At 38.3% G+C, this 21,645-nt stretch overlaps 1 protein-coding gene across 5 annotated transcripts in view; it reads right to left on the bottom strand.

Moving 5' to 3' along the window:
* Tmtc1 (transmembrane O-mannosyltransferase targeting cadherins 1) overlaps positions 1-21,645 on the bottom strand; it is a 254,647-nt gene that overhangs the window by 87,200 nt on the left and 145,802 nt on the right. For all 5 annotated transcript variants that reach the window (XM_040280843.2, XM_021719896.3, XM_040280846.2 and 2 more), the window contains one exon: positions 3,234-3,355. In XM_040280843.2, the coding sequence (XP_040136777.2) occupies positions 3,234-3,355 (122 nt within the window). The remainder of the gene's footprint in view (positions 1-3,233; positions 3,356-21,645) is intronic.

Here is a 21,645-nt window from a genome sequence, read left to right as displayed (position 1 = left end):
CTCTTAAAATTGGTCAGGACTGCAGACCCAGTGGAGTGACCTGGGTCCCCCAGGATCATCCTTCAGAAACAGGAAAGCACCTCCACCTCCTTGATCACATGGCTTGGACATCTGCTGAGACTACACTACAAGGGGCAGCAGTCACGATGGGCACGGTAATGACGTGCCTGTGAATCCAAAAGTCACAAGGCAGCAAAGAGAAACCCTCGGAAATGGCAGCTTGGCAACAACGCTGCAATACATGGATGCAGGAACTTGGACAGAAAAGGACAGTTATCTTCTTAATGCAGACTAGCTTACTGAATTTGTTTTCGGATGCCTCTTCACTGAGCTTGCCAAATGAAGCAAATCCAAATTGGTTCCCAGAGGCAGGCACTTGCTCTTGGCTAAACTGATGCTTTCTTCATATGCAACAATTTTATTGTAACCCAAGTCAGATTATTCCTAGGAAAAATGAGCATTTTATTTCTAGACAAATATATAGTACCACAGGAAGGGCCACTGAGACATGGCAAATATGAAGAGCCTGAGCTGGCATAAGCCTGGGGGTGTGTGTGGAGGACATACCTGCCTGGGCAAGAGAAAGCCTTGACTTTAATGAAAACACCCCATGAACTACTGATGGTGCTACTGTAGGCTTCCATAACATGAGAGCCTTCCTTCTCCCTTCACCAACGATCTCCTGGGTCTGGATTCAGAAAGCAGTTCCTTGCACTTGTCATTCTCTGTCACCCAGAACCCCAAATTCCTGAGGATTCAGATCTCAGGATTCTTGGCAATACCAAGTCTCTATCACTAAATGGAGTTGAACTGAAATTGCTTTATTATGTTTCCATTTTCTTCTTTTTCTTTCTATCAAAATAAAATAAGGTCTGCAAAGTGAGTCAAGAGTCAGGAGAGAATATCTGCATTCCAGCTCTGCTACTCACTAGCTGTATCACCTCGAGTGAGTTACTAACCCTCTCAAAGCCATTTCTGTAACATAATGATCATGGTATTGGCTTTTATCAACAACACTGCTACTTAATATTCACTGGCCACATACAATGCCAAACACTTCCTAAGTTCTGTATATGGTTATCTCATTTAATGATCACAGGATCCCATTGAGTTGTGTGTTGCTATTATCCCTGTTTTATATAATCAAGAAACTGAAGCTGGGAGAAATCACATTGATAGTGAAGTAGGAATTTAAAGGCAGACCCTCTCACTTGATGGGGCAGGCAGTGAACCACTAGATATAGCATGAATTAATGGACATAATGACAACATCCTTAGCGTGGAGACTGAAATATGATAAAAGCTCAATAAAATGCTTGAATGCAATTAATGGTAAAATGGCATTAAAGAGAAGAATAGTATTGTAAAGAATATTAAGTCTTATGAAATACTCCATTTTGTCAGTCAACCGTTAACGAACTCTTTCAAGGCAGATACTGCAATTACTTTTTTTGTAGCCTCAGATCCTACTACATCATTTATGATAAAAAATACTCTATAAGCTTTGTTAAATGAAGAACTTGGAGGCATCAGTACTATAGAAAAAAGCTGACTAAAGATACTTTCACCTGACCTAAGCAAAAACATTACACCTGGGCACAGTGGCACATGTCTGTAATCCCAGCTTCTGGGGAGGCTGAGGCAGGAGGATTACAAATTTGAGGCCAGCCTCAGCAACTGAGGAAGATCCTGTCTTAAAACAAAATTTAAAAAGAGCTGGAGGTTTAGCTCAATAGTAGAGTATTTGCCTACCATGAGCAAGGACCTGGGTTCAACCCTTAGTACCACGAAAGGGATTTAAAAAATTACACAGATTGATGTTGCCTTTTGCCCTTCTATAAATTAGTATGACAACTTCTCAAAAGCCTCTTAGCTGTAAGTAACACAAACTACAGAGAATTGTGCTGTATATTTGTCTGTATCAAATAATACGTATCAAGCAATAACTTCCTTTTCAAATTGTTCTAGGATACCTAAAACAAAGTAAAGGTTACCCTTGGCCAAGCCCTAGCCAAGTTTAAACATAATGCTGCATAAGCATAAACTTAGGAAAGCTATAGTTTTGGTTTGGGAGAATTGGAGATTATAAATCTCATTTCTAATTAAAAGTGTTTTAAAATTCCTAGTGAAATATCATAAACAAAAATAATGATTTTCTTAAAACTATTTTGGATTATATTGCCTTTTAGAAAAATCTATTCTTATAGAACTTATAGAAGTTATTATTAAACTTTTATAAAAATGAACTATTCAAAAAGACAACATTGTAGACCAAAATATTAAATTTATGGAGTTTACTAAAATCTCAATTTTAGAAATGAGAAAATCTGGTGGAAAAAAACATCATGTCTCGCTCAAGGTCACACAACTGGTAAATGGCAAAACTAAGCCTATCTCCTGCTTCAGTGATATTTCTGGGCATCTGAAAAGAAAAGTGGTCTTGGAACAATGACATTTAATTGTTAAGAGAGCAGACCAGCTTCAGCACAGTTCACACATGCTCAGAGCTAAGTACATCATATATCCACACATATATGAATATCCTTTATAATTTTTAAATCACTTTTATTTCACACAAATTTTTTCTTTTTTGGTACTTAGGATTGAACCCAGGGGTGCTCAACTACTGAGCCACATCCCCAGCCCTTTTTCATATTTTATTTAGAGTCAGGGTCTTGCTGAGTTGCTAAGTGCCTCACTAAGTTGCTGAGGCTGCCTATGAACTCGCAACCCTCCTGCCTCAGCCTCCTGAGCCACTGGGATTACAAACATGTGCCACCAAGCCCAGCTTCATAGGGATTTTCTTGAGGATAAATTTTCTTGAGATTTTTCCCACTTTTAAATTAAAGAAAAAAAAGAGGGCAAGGAAGAAGATTATAAACATAATAATTTTATGCAAATCAACAAATATTTCTGAAAATTTATAATAATTATATTTAACAAAACATTTGGACAAGATGGTATGGTATGAGCAAGTGTACTAACATCCTAAATAAACTGAAGTCAGTATTCCAGTTTAACTGTGAAGTTGTAATGGGCAGAGAACCACTGGGAACTAGAGTGAATGTCACCAGCATGGTCTCACCCAGCCTTCTGTGTGGCTGTCTGAAGCCTGAGGTGATCAAGTCTGAGCTGCTTGAGGACCTAACTCTCATCACCCCAAGGATGCTCTCTGTTGGTTAAGGAGGGCAGGAGGGCAGAGCTGGTAAAGAACAAACTGCTGTGATAATTACCTAGGCGTGTAAAGGACTCTCTCGGCCACCACAAAACCCACCCTGAAGAAGAGGTTGCTGGCTGGAATGAACGGGAACACCAGGAACAGCAAGCCCACTAGAACTTCCTTGTGCTCCAGTCTCTGAAACACAAAATAGCGAAGGACACATCAATTTTGGTTTAATTCCACTTCAGTCAGCAGTTAACCACCTCTTCCAATTTCAATTCTCAGTGAGGGAGTGAATAAATCTGAGCCTGTGAACCTTCTGACCAGCGAGCTGAGTTTATCACACAAAGCCCCAGGCTGGGACAGCTGGCCTGTCCAATCACCCACAGCAGCCCGACACACACCTGCCACAAGAAGCATCTGATGCCTGTACAGTGTTGTCCCTGACCCCTGCTCCTTGCTCTGAGCGGGCGCTGTGGCAAGCCTGCTTCTTGGTTCTGGCCCTTTTCAGATTCCTTGTCCCTGCAGGAACCTTGGGACAGTCCAGGGAGCAAAGCTGCTGGGTAGACTGCAGTACACAGGCACCAGAGGGAATTTAATTATGTCCCCTCTCCAAAAGAGAACACTTTTAGAAGAAAAGAAAAGAAACACACTGGGAAAAGGTATAGGGATACTGATGGTAAAATTTACAACACCTATGTGGAGGACTCCACTGAGCCCCCAAATTTCTTTACCACTTCTCAAAAGAAGCCAATAAACAAGTATTTAAGCATCTATCTATTCTACAAAATTTTTTTTGTAATAAAAAAATCATTACAAAATTTCATTAAATTGACAAAGGCTCTTTTTCCAATATTTGTAAAGATTTTTCTTAATCGCTATAGAATTAAAATTTGCATAATGTATAAATTAGTTTTTATAGATTTTTAATTAAAATTTCTTTGGTACAATAATATGTTGTAATGAAAACTGTAAAAAAACATTTATATTTCCACGTGCATATATGATATAGATAGATGCATTTGAAGAGAATTCTATTTAAAACAGGCCTTAAATTTATTGATTTTATTATTTTTTTAAGTCTAAGAAGAAAACCAAATACAACTTTCCATTTTACGAGATTAAAGGTTTCCTATAAATATAAACAGTTAAAATAGTGTAATTCTTTTAATAATTGAAAAAGAATAAATAAAAGAATTTCATAAATATAAATAAAACTTCCTAATGGAAATTACAAATGCTTTAAGTATGCAAAGTAAAAGATGTTAAAGATCCTGGCTATTTGTCATCTGGATTTTATTAAAGTCTGTTTTCCTAACTATAACAGTATAGAGTAATAAAATTTCTATGAGCAATTCCATATATTTTGGACAGTTTACCTTAAATAATTAATAGTTCCATTAGTAATGATCTCATTTTTATTTAAATAAACCATTCCCTTTAGAAGAAAAATAAAAAATATAAATTATATCACAAGTTTTCAACTCAAGTGGATACAAAAGAAATGTTATATTTCTATGGTTCTACCAAAATTGACGAAAAAAAAAGGTAAAATAAAAAGAAAAGCAAGTTCATTTTATTTAAAAGCTGCAAGTTACCTTTGTAATTCGGATTATACATAAAATTTACAAAGTACATTTCAGTTTAAGAACTTAAGGAATGTAATTTAACAAAGAATAAATGTCTTAATAATAATCCTATGACATCAAGTGCAGGTATTTCTTGCTAACATTAAAAGTAAAGCTGAGAGTGTTTTATCATAACTCTGAGCCTGTGGTTGAATAGCTCACTGATATTCTCTGTATACGTGCATTTTTAGTTTTTGCAATATCTGATTACTTCTCTTGACTCTTTCCAAAAGCTGAAATATCCTTTTTTTAAAAAAATCCTGCCCTCCAATGTTCCTTTATTTTTCTCTAATTTCTACATATGTGAGAGAAAATATTTGACCCTTGATTTTCTGAGACTCACTCCACTTGGCATGATATTCTCTATTTCTGTCCATTTATTGTCAAAGGTCATAATTTCATTATATTTTATTGATTAAGTAAAGAACCATTGTGCACACATCCACAATTTCTTAATCCATTCAACTACTGAGGGGCATATGGGATGATTCTATAATTTGGCTACTGTGAATTGTGCTGCTATAAACATCGAGGGTGTATTGCTCTAGTCTGCTTTTATTAGTTCTCTTGGAAAAATACCATGGAGTGGGATATCTGGGTCATATAGTGGTTCCATTCTGAGTTTTTGAGGAATCTCCATAATGCTTTTCTTGTTCCTGTTTTTAGAGGAAATACATTCACTTTTTCTCTGTTCAGTATGATGTTGGTTTTGAGTCTGTCATATATAGCCTTTACAATGTTGAGGTAAGTTCCTTGTATCACTGACTTTTCTAGTGTTTTTAACATAAATGGATGCTGGATTTTATCAAAGTCCTTTTCTGCATCTATTAAGATGATCATTTGATTCTTAATTCTATTTGTGTGAATTACATTTATTGATTTGAATACACTGAATCAATTTTGCATTCCTGGAATGAAACCCACTTGATCATGATGTATTTTCTTCTTAATTTGTTTTTGAATGTGGTTTGCTACGATTTTATCAGGGATTTTTGCATCTATGTTCATCAGGGATATTGTTGTGTAGTTTTCTTTCCTTGATACATCTTTGTCTGCTTTTGGTATCATGGCTATACTGGCTTCATAGAATGCATTTGGACATCTTCCTTCCCTTACAATTTCATAGAATACTTTGAGGACGACTGGAATTGGTTACACTCTAACAGTCTGGTAAAACTCAGCTGAAAATCCAGGTAGACTTGGGCTTTTCTTTGTTGGAAGGCTTTTAATTGCTGTTTCAATTTCATTACTTGATATTGGTTTGTTCATGTTTTCTATGTTTTCCTGGTTCACTCTGGGAAGGTCATATGTGGCTAGAAATTTGTCAATATCTTCCATTTTATTGGAGTAAAAATTTTCAAAAGTTTCTAATGATCTTCTGGATTTCAGAAGTGTGTGCTTATGTTTTCTTTTTCATCTCTAATTTTGTTGATTTGGCTCTTCTAAACCTTTGGTTAGTTTGGCTGAGGGATTGTCAATCTTGTCTTTTTTAAATTTGTTGTTTTTAGATATATATGACAATAGGGTGTATTTTGACATTGTATATGATCATGGAATGCAACCCATTCCATTTAGCATCTCATTCCTGTACTTGTACATGATGTGCAGTTACACTGGTTGTGTATTCATATATGAGCATGGGAAAGTTATGACTGATTCATTTTGTTCTCTTTCCAATTCCCATCCACTCTCCCTTCCCTTCATTACTCTTTGTCTAATCTAATGAACTTCTATACTTCACCTCCTTATCCTCCCTTGTTATGGGCTAGCATCCACATATCAGAGAGAAGGGTCTGCCTTTGGTTTTTTGAGACTGGCTTATTTCACTTAGCATGACAGTCTCCAGTTAGATTCATTTTCTGGCAAATGCCATAATTTCATTCTTCTTTATAGCTGAGTAATATTCCATTGTGTATGCATACCACATTTTCTTTATCCATTCATCTGTTGAAGGGTACCAAGGTTGGTTCTATAGCTTGGCTATTGTGAGATGGTATAAACATTGATGTGGCTGCGTCACTATAGTATGTTGATTGTAAGTCTTTTGGGTATAAGCTTTCTATAGACGTATTCATGTCTTTCTAAAGAGACTTCTAAAGAGAATGCAATACACTCTTATCGAATCATCCTAAGAAGAATGAAGAATGTACGTATAAATACTCTCAGATCAGGTCATTGCCCCTGTTCCTAGATCCTAAAGATCCACCTCCCTGCCCCACACATTGAGGTTATCTGAGGACAGCCCCCACCACTGATCTGAAAGTGACATAGATTTCACATCCCAGGATCACACCTTCTCCCTGACCAAAGCCTCCTTCCTTACTCTGGTGGACTTTCAGGTACTTGCACAGACTCCAAAAGCCTAAGCAGCCACCAGGATGAGAGGCTCTTCATCCTTGATGCGGGGTCAGATGAGAGAAGAGGCCAACCTCCCTGCCTCCTCCTTATTCATGAGCTCAAGGTGCTCACAGTGCCAGGGACACAGAGTTGGGGAGAATCAAGGTGAGCTCAGCTTCTCCCAGAAGACTGATGTGCAAATTGGAACATGACAACATGAAGGTTCATTTGTTCCTCCACCAGGTTCTTTGGGGGCCAGGAACACTCGCTGTTTGCATCATGACCGTCATCCCAGTTGTAACCACACAAGCATCTCTGGGTCTGCTGTTTTCAGTGGCTGCCTTCCCCAACAGACCACAAGCTCCACATGGGCAGGGAGTTCCTCAGTCATGTTCACTGGTAGACAACTTTTGTTTACCTCAGTGCCTGGTACCACTACCTGCTGAATAAATCAGTAAGGGAATAGATGTAACAGGAAAGAGAGAAACTGATGGAAGGTGGGGTGGTGGTGGGTAGGTGGAGAAGGATCCCTAGTGGGAGTGATAATCTGGCTTGAAATATTAATAAATTCTTTCAAGGAAGTCAAATGGGGACAGGGAACATTGCAAGGAGAAGATACAGAATGTACAAAGCAAGAATCACACTAGACATGTTGGCAGACGACAGATCATGCATTTCCTGAGGTAGAATGCTATAGGGAGATACTACTGTGTCCCTCATGCACAGAAAGAAAGATGAGTGCTTGGGGTTGATTCTAGACTCAGTTTGTGGCCCTGCCACTATTATAGCATTAGTTGTCTTGGGCACATGTGAACCTTTCCAGCCTCAAGGTGCCTTGGCCACAAGTGAAACAAGTGAGGTTCTGGGTTAGTGGGGTTGGATCATTACACAGATTTCTTCAGCATTAAGAATACATGTCATCATAAAATTAATCAACCCCTTGCCCCACTAACAAAGAGAGAAAATGCAAATTACTAAAATATATGATGGAAAAGGAAATATCACAATGGACACTAATGAAATACAGAAGATATTTAGTAACTGTTTTGAAAATTTATATTCCAATAAAATAGAAAATCTTGAAGACATCAACAACATTCTACAGACATATAAACTACCCAAACTGAATCAGGAGGATATACATGATTTAAACAGATGAATTACAAGTAATGAAACAGAAAACACCATCCAAAGCCTACCAATCTACGAAAGCCCAGGACCAGATGGGACTCTCAAGCAGAGTTCTACAAGACCTTCAAAGGAGAATTAACACCAATACTGCTCAAATTATTCCATGAAATAGAAAAGGAGGGAACCCTTCCAAATTCATTCTATGAAGTTAATATCACCCTGATACCAAAACCAGACAAAGAAACATCAAGGAAAGAAAACTTCAGACCAGTATCATTGATGAACACAGATGCAAAACTTCTCAATAAAATTCTGGCAAATCGCAGACAAAAACATATTTAAAAGATCATCATGATCAAAAAAGGTTCATTACAGGGATGTAGGGTTCATTCAACATACAGAAATCAATAAATGTAATTCATCACATTAATAATCTTAAAGACAAGAATCATATAATCATCCCAATAGATGCAGAAAAAGGTATTTGACAAAATATAGCACCCCTTCATGTTTAAAACACTCAACATTGTAAAAGCTATATATGCTAAACCCAAAGCCAACATCATTCCAAATGGAGAAAACCTGAAAGCATTCCCTTTAAAAACTGGAACAAGACAAGGATGCCCTCTTTCACAACTTCTATCCAACACTGTCCTTGAAAATCTAGCCAGAGCAATTAGATAGGTGAAAGAAATTAAAGGGATATGAATTGGAAAAAAAGAACTCAAACTGTCACTATTTGCCAATGATATGATTCTATATTTAGAAGACCCCAAAAATTCCATCAGAAAAAATTCTAGAATTAATATACGAATTCAGCAATATCCATAAATCAAATGTGTTCCTCTACATCAGTGATGGATCTACTGAAATAGAAATTAGGAAAAACTACTCCATTTACAACAGTCTCAACAAAATAAAATATTTGGGAATCAATCTAAAAAAAAGGTGAAAGACCTCTACAATGAAAACTACAGAACACTAAAGAAAAAAACTGAAGAATACCTTAGAAGATGCAAAGACTTCCCATGCTCCTGGATAGGCAGAATTAATATTGTCAAAATGGCCATACTACCAAAAGCATTATACAGATTTTATGCAAAATCCCAATGACAGTCTTTATAGAACCAGAAAAAGGAACCATGAAATTCATTTGGAAAACTAAGAGACAGAGAATAGCCAAAGCAATCCTTAGCAAGAAGAGTGAAGCAGGTAGCATCACAATACCAGACCTTAAACTATACCAAAGCGTCACAGTAACAAAAACACACATAGTTCAAAAACACATAGATCAATGATGCAGAATAGAAAACACAGAGACAAACCCACATAAATACAGTTATCTCATATGAGATAAAGGTGCCAAAAACATTCACTGGGGAAAAGATAGCCTATTCAACAAATGGTGCTTGGAAAATTGGAAATCTACATGTAGCAAAATGAAATTAAACCCCTATCTCTCACCCTGCACAAAAACAAACCCAAAGTGGATCAAAGACTTAGGCACTAGACAGAGATCTTGTGCCTAATAGAAAAAAAAGTAGGCCTAAATCTTCTCTATTGGGATCTAACTTCCTTAATGACTCCTAAAGCACAAGAAGTAAAATCAAGACTCAATATATAGAATGAATTCAGATTAATAAGCTTCTTCATAGCAAACGAAATAGTTAATAATTTGAGAGAAAGCTTACAGAGTGGGAGAAAATCTTTACCACATGCACCTCAGATAGAGCATTAATCTCCAGGATATATAAAGAACTCAAAAAACTTAACACCAAACAACAACAACAACAAGATCAACAACAAAAACCTAATAAACCAATCAATAAATGGGCTAAGGGACTGAACAGAAACTTCACAGAAGATGAAATGCAATTTATCAACCAATATATTAAAAAATATTCAACATCTCTAGCAATGAGAGAAATGACTCTAAGATTTCAACTTACTCTAGGCATATATTGCTTGTGGGACTGCAGATTGGTGCAACCACTATGGAAAGTGGTATGAAGTTTCCTCAGAAAACTTGGAATGGAACCACCATTTAACCCAGCTATCCCACTCCTCAGTTTATAACCAAAGGATTTAAAATCAGCATACTACAGTAAGGCAGCCACATCAATGATTATAGCAGCTCAACTCACAATGGCTAAACTATGAAACCAACCTAGGTGTCCTTTAACAGATAAATGGACAAAGAAACTGTGGTATATAGACACAATGGAATATTACTCAGCCTTAAATAAAAATGAAATTATGGAATTTGCCAGTAAATGGATGAATCTGGAGAATATCATGCTAAGCAAAATTAGCCAATCTCAAAAAACCAAAGACTGAAAGTTCTCTCTGATATGCGGATGCTAATTCACAATGAGGCAGGGGCTAGGGAAGAAGAGAGTTACTTTGGATTAGGTAGAGAGGAGTGAAGGGAGGTGAAGGGGTATGGGGGTAGGAAGGACAGTAGAATGAACCAGACATTATTATCCTATGTCCATATATGACTACACAACTGGTGTGATTCCACATCATGTGCAACCATAAGAATGAGAAGTTATACTCTATTATGTATGATTTGTCAAAGTGCATTCTACTGTCAGATATAACTAATTAGAACAAATTAAAAACAACAACAACAAAATGCATGTCAATAGTGTCTCTGAGTTGTGAGCTTCCAGGCCAGTCAGTGCTGCCACGAGGGGCTGGTCTTAATGATGTCTTTCTTTGTTTTAAAAACATTCAATTGAAGACAGTGGCATAGTGTTCAAACTCAGTGACATTTTATTTTCATTTAGAGAAAAATAATGTTTATGAAAAAATTCCTTATCTTCATATTTACCTGATGAAAATACTCTGTCTTCCTCTTCCTCAGTCAAGGGAGATTAAAAATATTCAAGAACAAATTTCTTTGAACAACAAGCCAATTTGACATTCTAAAGTTAGGGAAAAAATACATCAGACATGGCTGAATTTCCTAGAATGAGATAGACTGGGAGGGAGCCCAATCTGTATCCCATGGATCACAGACGTGACAAAATTTGACTAATAGAGGCAGATGTAACTCAATAAAATATAAGCAAAAAAAGAAAATTTGTGGTATTTTTCAGGGTATACATAGTACATTCATTTCTAGGAAAGGATATAAAAGGACATTTATTTATTCCAAATTATATTAGAGAAGGAAGAGACATGAAAATAAAAGAGCTAAAAATGCAGTTCTAACAATACATACTATTCATCTGGTCTAGTTAATTCTGCAACTTCAGACAACTTAATTTACTTCTCTCAGACCTTTAGTTTGATGATGAGTTAAATAAAAAATAGTACTGCTACCTATTCTATCTGTAGAAAAAAATGTGTGACAAATTCATGGAGATAGGTGTTAGGTTTGATTTTTCTTTTCTGGCTTGGGAGGAATACAGAGAAGCCACCCTCTGAGCTGCAAAGAGGTAGAAATCTCATCTTAACACTCTGCTTAGAGAGCCCCGAGGCTTGCTCTGCCACCATCCATGCAGACATACATCTGGCCAAATGGCTAAGGGAAGAGCAAGGCCTTTCTCAAATCCATAAACTGGCACAGAATAAACACAGATCCATAACCTGAGTCCAGTCTGGTAGCTTCTGGTTTATGCTCTCCCGTTTGTTCCCAGTTCACCTTTCAAAGCAGGAATGAAGACACACTCAGATCCACACCCCCGCACTCTGGCCAGCAGTGTGTGAGTGACAGAAGACCCTCCCTGCCCAGTTCATCCACGGTGGGCTGTTCCCTTCCAGAGAAGTAGAGAGACTTATTATGGGCATCATCATCATGACTAGTATATTTTCTCTCACCTCTAAAGAGGTTTCAGATAAATGGTTCAGTGCATTTAGGGCATAAGTTGTGTTTGCAATATTCTATGAATTGTGGTTATATTTCAATCCTGAGGATTTATTTTTCTGCCCTAGGCTGTAGCTGTCTACATCTAATTGATTAATCGTCAGGGAATCTGGTGACAGCAAACCTCTTCTCTTTAGCCCTGGGATTAAGGCATTTGCCAAGCTGACAACTGTTATGGCTGAATGCTCATTAGGCTCCTTTTATATGTTCTTTCATCAGACTATGGATTCCTCAATTGCAGTCCCCATGCATATTTAAATTTATCTAGATACCTGGTGCACACCTAATGAGCACTCAACAAATACACATCACACGAGTGAAGATCAGTAACAATGAAGCTGCACAGCTATCACTGGGGCTCCTCGAGTGCTTACATACCCATTTTAGGTTCTCTCAAACAAGGCCCTTTATTTGGTAATACTCTGGAACACTGTATTTGCAACATTAATTTGGGTTGAAAAGTCCTCGGTCCTTGAACATGGAAAAATAGCTCATCAGTGCCAGGCAGCTGGTGCGCACCACTGACTTGCTGCTCATCCCTTGCAGAAGGCTCTGATGTATCCATTGCTCTATACTAGTGCTTACGCCCCAATGGCAATAGGACCTTCTCACCCAAGAAAAAAATGACCTCTTTCACTTTATTGGAATTCAATTTCAAATTTGGGAATATTTCACCTTATTGAGGTATTCAGTAAGTTATTATTAAGGAAGTTCTTTTTAATGGAGGAAGCCATAATACTTTAACCAACTGAAACCCACCACGGGTCCACTTAACAGCACATACCAGCCTCACCTCACCCAGGAATTTGTTCTGAATTCCACTGATTGAGATTAGATTTCTGGGTTCTTTCCAAATAGATGAAATTATAATCAGTAAAATTCCAGGAAGTGATCACATTATTCCTGTGAGGAGTCTTTCTCAAGGGTGCAAAGCCTTCAGGTCCTCTTCATGCAATTCTTTGGAATCTGACTCTTCCGGGGCTGCTTTTGTATGTTTTAAAACTTGTTTTGCAGCCCAACACCCTTACTTCTGTCCATGGGAAATGTCTCTGTGAGCCTCCACCTCAGCAAATCCAAGTCTGTGGTTTACTTAAGAAATCATGAATTTTGAATCCACAAAAGCCTTTATGTTTACTTGATGCTATCAAGCATTCAAGCATGAAGATAATATAGAATGCATCAGGTGGCTAGAAACTTAGCATATCCTTAACCTCCAACTCAGAAGCCACATAGGACCCTTTCAAGACCACAAATTTTCAAGACCACAATACCAAGCTAGAGGAAGTAAAATGCACAGAAAGAGCTTAGCTGTTTGGGACAAAGATTCTGAACTCTTCACAAACATACCTCCTGGGATGCCAGAGTAAACCCTTTGCTGCCTTCCTTGCCTGCCTGACCTTCACTGTTAAGCCCATTGTCATTTTGACTTTAATAGCCTCTCCCACTTGGACTTCTGTCTAGCAGCAGCTGATCTGCCTCTCTAAGGCACAGCTCTTGTCTGTTATGGTTTGAATGTAGTTTATCCCTTCAGACCCAGGCAGGAGTTTAATCCCCAAAGTCCTAATGTTCATAGTATTAAGAGTGTGGGAACTGAATGTGACTATGGTGTTTGGATGTGGAGTCTTTGGGAAGTGATGAGATCTGATTAGATCATTAGGGTGGAGCCCCATGATTGAATATCAGTGGCTATACAAGAAGAGGGAGAAAGACTAAACAAATAGACGCACATACATTTTCATGATATGATGTAGCTATGTGGAACCCATGTCAGAGCCTGTGCTATCCTGTTTGGAGGTCTAACCTCCAAAGCTATAAGCTAAACAAACCTATTTTTTTCACAAAGTAGCCTGCCTCTGATATTTTGTTATCATACCAGAAAAACAAGACTAATACTCTCCATGGCTATAACTCTCACTAGGTGCCTGGGGAGTGTTCCTCTCCTTTCACCCTAATGACCCTTTAGCAGGTGACAAGTTGCTTGTGAATTCTGCTAACTGTGCCCATATCACTACATACAGTTCCTTCATAAAGTCTCTTCAGTCAACCGCTGGTCATGCCCTCTTTCCTGCCAATACTCTGGCTGAGAGGTCAGCAGAGTAGGAATATGGGGATAGAAGGAGAAATATGGATTCCAAAGAATGGTAAAAACTCTGGCCCAGGTGAGCTGATGGGAGCCTGCTCCAGCACACCCCTAACTCGGTCCTGTCTTCACAAGGTCTTGCTCATTGTCTTTCCATTAGGTTTTAGCCCTTGGGTAAACTACTTTTTTAAAGGCCAGTGAAGATATAAAAATTTTTCAATATTGTATAAAAGCAATAAAGACAAACACCAATCTGAGAGAGCATTTTTACCTGACCAATGAGTCTGGGATCAATCTCTCAAGCGTTGGAGAAGAGAAAGTCTTGAATTTTCACTAGTATTAAAACATCGCATGCAACACCACTTATGACTCAAATGAGATCTAGAATCTGAATTCACAACATGAATGCCAGAGCAAGAGGAATGGTGGAGCCCACTTCAACAGAGAGAGGAAGGAAAGTTAAGAGCTGATTCTCAGAGACTCAGCTACACCTGCTACATGCAGGTGATCATACATTTAACTGGAGCCCAAAGAGCCACCACACTACGATGCCATGGATTTAAGGGCAGTTCTCCCAACTCATGAGCATAACTCACATTTCAAATATAGACGTGGAAAGGTGCCACTTGCATTTTTCCACTACTCTGAATCGGCAGGACAAGCTAAACTGTGACAGCAAATGGCTCAGGTTCAGGATCTCAAGAGCAGAGCTGCCAACCCACAGTCACCTTGGCTCAAGCTGGTGATATCATTTCCTCACTTTCATGAGCTCTAACATTTGCTCATAAATGCACAGGGAGTAAAAATTTAAAAGGGGAAATGAACGAAGAAATTATACCCCCTCAGAGACAAAAGGAGACTTGTATAGTCCATGTCTTCTCTCAGCCAAGTTAAACACTACCGCTTCCCATGCCAAACTTTCAGTCGCCAAGAGACAGTGCCAGATGCACTAATGAACAGAGAGCTGAAGGCAGATTAAAGTCAAAGTATTCACAAATTGACATGTTAGATTTCTGCTCTTTGGTCCTGGTTTTTTTTTTTTTTTTTGCACAGAGTTTTTTGTTTGATTTGTTTTTAATCTATAGTCTGAAACGTTCTTATAAACACTAGTTCCTGAGATCGACACCTCCTATCTCATAACAGCACCCAGTTACTCTGTAGCATTAAATGAGTTGAAATACTGAAGTTCTGAGATTACTTTACTCAATAAGCAGCTAATTCATAACTTCAATTGGGAATGTAAGCTGCATTTTGCTTAAGCATGCTTTTAAATGGTTTAAGAAAAATAAAAGTGAAAGTATTTCAGAAGGTACCTTTCTGGAAAATATTAGTCAAGTAAAAAAAAATAAAATAAAAACAACATTCACTTTAAGTCAGCCTTAGTAAGGAGTTAAGGGAAACAAGTAAATTATAAAAATGTTGCTAAATAAGTCTTTTTCTGATTAGAAGGAAACTATTACAGGAATTTATGGAGACACAGGGGAAATCAGAAAGGAACTTTCTTCATCTCTTGCTTTTGTTCTGAATAAAAACAGAAAAGGCATGAGAAAGCTACGTATGTTTGAAAAAGAGACTAGAGAGATGAAAAGAAGGGGTAAGACAAGGTATCTTCTAAGTTCTGTCCAACTTATAAATTATTACATGTGTGCCAGGGAAATGAGGCATCCTGAGGGCCACAGGTCTTGGACCTATGACCATCACACCAGGAGATGTCCTTCTGCCAAAGTGTTCCAAAGGTAAAAGAACCCTGGTAGGAAGCCATTAGTAGAGGTTAGAAGAAAAGCAAAAGCACACACCGTATGCCAGACTCTCCCACTGAGATCTCACAATCATACTACAAGGTAGGTACAGGTGTCCTCCTTTTTGTAGCAGAGGAAATGGAAGCTCCCAGAGCTTATGAGATTAACCTAAGCTCCACCCACTGAGGATCTGACCTGTTCCCATAACCGTCCTCTTCCCATATAGCCCATGCAGTGATGGAATCTAAAGCTGATACGAAGTGGGAGGAAGAATTCTGGTCCTTTACCACTTTCTGATTTTCATAGCAGCAACACATTGATGGGATAAGGTCCCACAATTTGAAGGCAGCCAGGGGAGATGCTGCTGAGATATTCTAAAAAATCTCAACCCTACAGCGTCTCTAATAGAAGGTACCATTGACTTGCTTTGCCAGATAGATGCAAGCACAAGTGTTCTACAATCTAGAGGGAGGTTTGTGGCACAGAGCACTGTGCTCCTTGTCAAGTGTTCTGTTTGAATGAATCTGTGAATGGTTTGAGGAGGTCCTTCTACTCCCAACACCCAACCTGTGATCGATGATACTTATTCAGACCCACTGACCACATCAGAACATGACTGAATTTAGTTGACAGATCTGGGATACTGAATTATAAATCAGTATTACATTTGAGAAGCATTGTGAAGAAGAAAATGATCACTTCTGATATAAGAAATCAAACACTAAGATGTAATTATCCTTCTGGGCAAGGAAAGTAAGAGAAGTCCACATTGATATAAAGATATAAAGTCCACATTGATATAAAGATTGATCACAGAGATATAAAGAATCAACTAAGTGGACAGCTCAGGGAGACAAAGACCTTCTGCATTTTAAATCTTGTCATTGTTTTAATCTTCTCTCTTTAATATTCAGTTGTTTATATGTGAACCATTTGTCAATGGATCTTCTAGGAATGTTAAAACTGTGTTGATCACTTATTCTTGTAGCATATCTATCATAGTGTTCATTAGGCAGATGGATTTGGAAAACAAAAAGGGTGATGCTTCTCTAAGAGATTTGTGTTCATACGTGTCGAGAATGAAGAGAGTCCAGTGGACTTAAGAGAAACGAGAAGCTTGGGGGAAGTATACCAGGAACCTCATCCGATACCCCTGGCTGCAAGAGAATCCCTGTCTTGAGGAGGGTCAGTGTTGTCCATGAGAAGCAAGAGAAAAAAATGTGAGCAGAAGCTCAGACTTGCACCAGGAACCTGTCTGAAGATACGGTAGGAAGAGAATCTGTGGCTCAGATGCCTAGGCTTGCATCATGCTCAACTGGCAACATACAGATGAATGTGACACAAATAATGTCACTGCACTATTCAGCTTCCCATTGCTGTGACACAATACCTGAGAAAACCAACTTAAAGAAAGATTTATTCTGGCCCACTATTTTGCAGATCTCTGTCCATGGTAGCTTGGCCCATTGCTTATGGGCTTGTGTTAAGGCAGCATATCATGGTGAGGAGCATGTGGCAGAGCAAAGCTGCTCAGAAACAGACAAGAAGGATCCAGGTTCCAATAGTCCCTCAAGGGCACACACCCCAGACACCTAACTTCCTCCCACCAGACCCCACCCCTTAAATGTTCTTTCACCTCTCAGTAGCACCTAAGCTGGAGAAACTTCAGCACACAGACCTTTGAGTGACATCCCAGGTCCAAAATACAGCAGCCACAGAATCCTAGGTCAGAAACTTCAACTTAATTAAGATGACTCAGGGATGAAGGGAGAGAGGCAGGAACAATTAACCAGTTTTTCCCTCTGTAAGGGTTCAGTTAGGACCCAAGATAGATTTGAACAAGCAAATAGAGTCATGAGTGAATCCAGCTTTAATGAAGTAGAAGAAACAGGGGCAGAGGATAAATCACACACATTTCTAAAAGATTTTGTTTTTGCAGAAATGCACATGCCTGGCAGAAGTTGTCTTCTACCTGTGACTACTCCTTAAGGACTTCTGTTGGGATCAGCCGTCTCCCAAATCAGGATGTTACAGACATCCTCTTAAAACAACAACAACAACAACAAAAAAAAAAAAAAAAAAAAAAAAAAACAAACGACAAGAAGCTTTACTTCTTCACATAGCAAGTCACACTCACCAAAAGGCATGACTCATCTATCCACTTAAATTATCACACAGAAGATGGATCATTTGTTCTATAATCTAAAATTAATATGGAGAAGGAGCCACAAAAATGAACACAGATTCACTCACCTAGTGATTATCTAAATATGTTAGAGCAGCAACTCCTAAAGACAATGATTCACTCCACTTTTAAAAAAAATATTATTTTAGTTGTCAATAGACTTTATTGATTTATATGCAGTGCTGAGAATCAAACCCAGTGCCTCACACATGCTAGGCAAATGCTCTACCACTGAGCCACAACCTCAGCCCTGGTTCACCCCACTTTATCAAGCAAACTGAAGAGATGTTTGGCTCACATGAAATTACTCCATATGAAAGTGAGAAGGGATTTAGTAATACTCTCTTAAAACTAAAAATGAAAAAAACAGCTTCACTTGCAGAAATGTACATGCCTGGCAGAAGTTGTCTTCTATTTGTGTAATTAAACTTCTAGAGGACCCACCATTGAAGTAGATTTGATTCCTGTTACCTGTCAATGTACTCATCCAAAATCCAAAATGTGTTACAATGCATTGTACAGGAACCAGTTTGCTGCCTTTGAAATGTATGATGATAAAAGGCTGATGGGTAATTTTGTTTATACAGAGGTGTTTAAAAGGCTCTTTTCACAAATTACTGACATTACTGAATGATGCTCTTCCCTCACCTTTAACTATAGATTGAAACAACCTACTTACCACAGCTTAAAAGGCCAAATTTAATGGACTAATGAAATGTAGCAGAGGATGTAAATGAAAGTTTTAAAATGGTATCAAATTCTTGTAATTTTCCAAGTTCAGACGTGTACACACCTATTTTCATTGTTTCAAAGCATGGACGATATATACATAAAAGGGTCCATTTCCATCCAATGGCAGCAACCTAAATCTCTAAGGTGTATATAAGAGAAAGGAAGTGATACATGGCTTGAAATAAGATAAAAGAAAGAATGTGACCCAATAATCACCAGGTAAAAGTTACCTTTTCCATGGAAATGCTTCCAAGGTAATAGAAAAAAGTGGTTTAGATAGAAAAACAATGGGTGAAAGAGTTTCTCCAACAAGCATTGGTATTAAATTGTTTTCAAGTGAAAATACTGGTATTGCCCAGCATAGTGGTCAAGCCTATAATCCTAGCTCTTCAGAAGGCTGAAGCAAGAAGATGTCACACTCCAGGTCAGCCTGGACAACTTAAGCAAGACCCTGCCTCAAGATAAAAATTAATAAAGGGGTCTGGGGACCAAGCTTAGGGGTAGAATGTTCCTGGGTTCAATTTTCAGGATCATACACACAAACAAAAACCAAAACACTGGTATAGTGAGGACCTGAATCTATAATAAGCAGAAAACTAAAATTCATTTGGCAAAGCAACTCATAGCAAAAAGAACTGAGGTGCACTGAATAGAGAGAGTTTGCAAGGCAATGCCAGGGAGCTTGACATTAATAAATGTTGTTCCCAATTAATCACTTTTTAATACCAAATGCCAAAGTCCTGGGTTATAAGCTGACAGAGCCAATTTGAACATTTAAGGATGCCAGGTCCTTTTGTAAATATTGGTGGCCTCTGGCAATTGGAGTCAGATGGAATGAAAGCAAGTCTTAGATGAATTTCTGCCAAAAAGGCAACCATTTATTTGCAGTCACACTGGCTTATCAAGAAGCTTGAGAGAGGCTTTTCTCTTCCTTCCAGCTCTCCTCCAAGAACCTTCCACAACAGTGCCCTTTGTGGAGGACCTAACTGTGTGAAGCACAAACAGCTCCCTCCTCCATTTAAATCAGAAGTTAAGCAGGCGAGGTTACTTTTTTTTTTTTTTAAACCAATTCCAGCTAAAAGGAAAACTGAATGTAGAGAGAGATATGGGGTGTCACTTTGGTCTGTCTTTGGAAACCACCATGTGATAAACAATGAATCAGCTATTGTAGGTGACACCTGCCTCCCCAGCCTATAACATTTTATGGATGGCGTTGCAGTGTCCCTCATGCCATCCTAACTCTGAGCAGTAACAATCATGTATCGAATGCACATATGCATTTCTAACCACAACCTCACCAGAATGGAAGGCAAAATTCCATGAATCGGTCTCAAGGTCTCAATTTTCATAAAGAATTGGTTTCAATGGAATCATTTTGCAGGTGGTATTGTTAAAGAGATAATAAAAAATTATTTTATTGATGCTATTATAATTGCTGGTTTTGAAGGTTCAAAGAAGGCAAGCATGCCTTAAATTCTGTCCAGGAATGGACTCTCAAGGTACACACACCCAGCCCTTTTCATTGGCCTAAGTCGATGATTCCCAAAGCATATTACTAGAACTCTGACTGACAAGAAGCCCTGAAAAGTGGTTCCAAATTCAAATTAACTTGAAAAATACTTTTACCAGGGACTAATTTTGGAAATTCACAAGACTTAGTGCACAGTAAGGATTTGTGCAGTCCTCCAGTACAGAAGTTGTTTAACTTTTTAAACCTATTGCTTCTGAAATGCATTTAATTTTTTTTAATTAGAGCAACCTTAACTATAGGCCAGAATGATGCTACAACATACTTGAGAAATGTTGGTATAAATTGCTGCAGCAGAATGAAATTAAAAAGAAGTTTCTACTTTGAGATTTTCTACAATCTGTCCTAAAAAAATCATCTCACTGACAAAATTTTTTTTACTGCATCTCAATGATAGCTTTCATGCAACTATTTTTTTGTTATTCTGTTCTTGGTAGGGATGGAACACAGCTGATCATCCTTTTCTATGCAAAAAATCACTATATAATCCATACACAATGGTGCATGCCTTTAATTCCAGCTACTATAGAGACTGAGGTAGTTCCAGGTCAGCCTCAGCAATTTAGTGAGATGCTGTCTCAAAAGAAAAAACAAAGAGGAGCTGGAGATGTAGCTCAGTGGTGGAGTGCTTGCCTAGCAAATGCAAGGTCCTGGGTTTGAACCATGGGACCACTGCACAGTCTGGGCATCAGCCAGTTAAGACCTATAAGCAGGAAGGTTCTTGGGAGGAGTCATGATTAGATCATATCTGAGTTTACAAGGTTAACTGTCTCAGAGATGGGGTAGATGCAATGGAAGTAGAGAAACCGGTTCTTCAAGGCAGCCCCTGGGTCTTATTCTGTCTTTACTCCCTATACTCAGCACATTGTTTAGGACCAGTGAAATCAAAGAAATACATAATATTTCACGTTATTGTTTCCCTCTCTGAATGCACTGTCCTGCGGTTACATATTCCCTATGAATCTATTCGACTTGCCTCTGAATACCTTGTCAAATTTCAAGACCATTTCTACTTTTATCACAAAACTATATATGTGGCTGCAGACTGCTACTCAGACTCCTGGCCTCTGCCTATGAGATGCAGAAAGTGCAGTGAGCCGGCAGGTAATGAAGCACAATATCAGAGAAGTTCCTCCAGTCATTGTCCTTACCAAAGTACTTCTGGAAACTTCCCCTTTCTCAACAGTGGTTTTCATGATAAAACATGGACATGGATTACTTGTTCGCACAACAATATGTCTTGTTACCAAA

This window comes from Ictidomys tridecemlineatus, chromosome 6, assembly GCF_052094955.1.
Source record: "Ictidomys tridecemlineatus isolate mIctTri1 chromosome 6, mIctTri1.hap1, whole genome shotgun sequence".
NCBI lineage: Eukaryota > Metazoa > Chordata > Mammalia > Rodentia > Sciuridae > Ictidomys > Ictidomys tridecemlineatus.
This window is presented reverse-complemented; position numbering and strand designations above follow the sequence as displayed.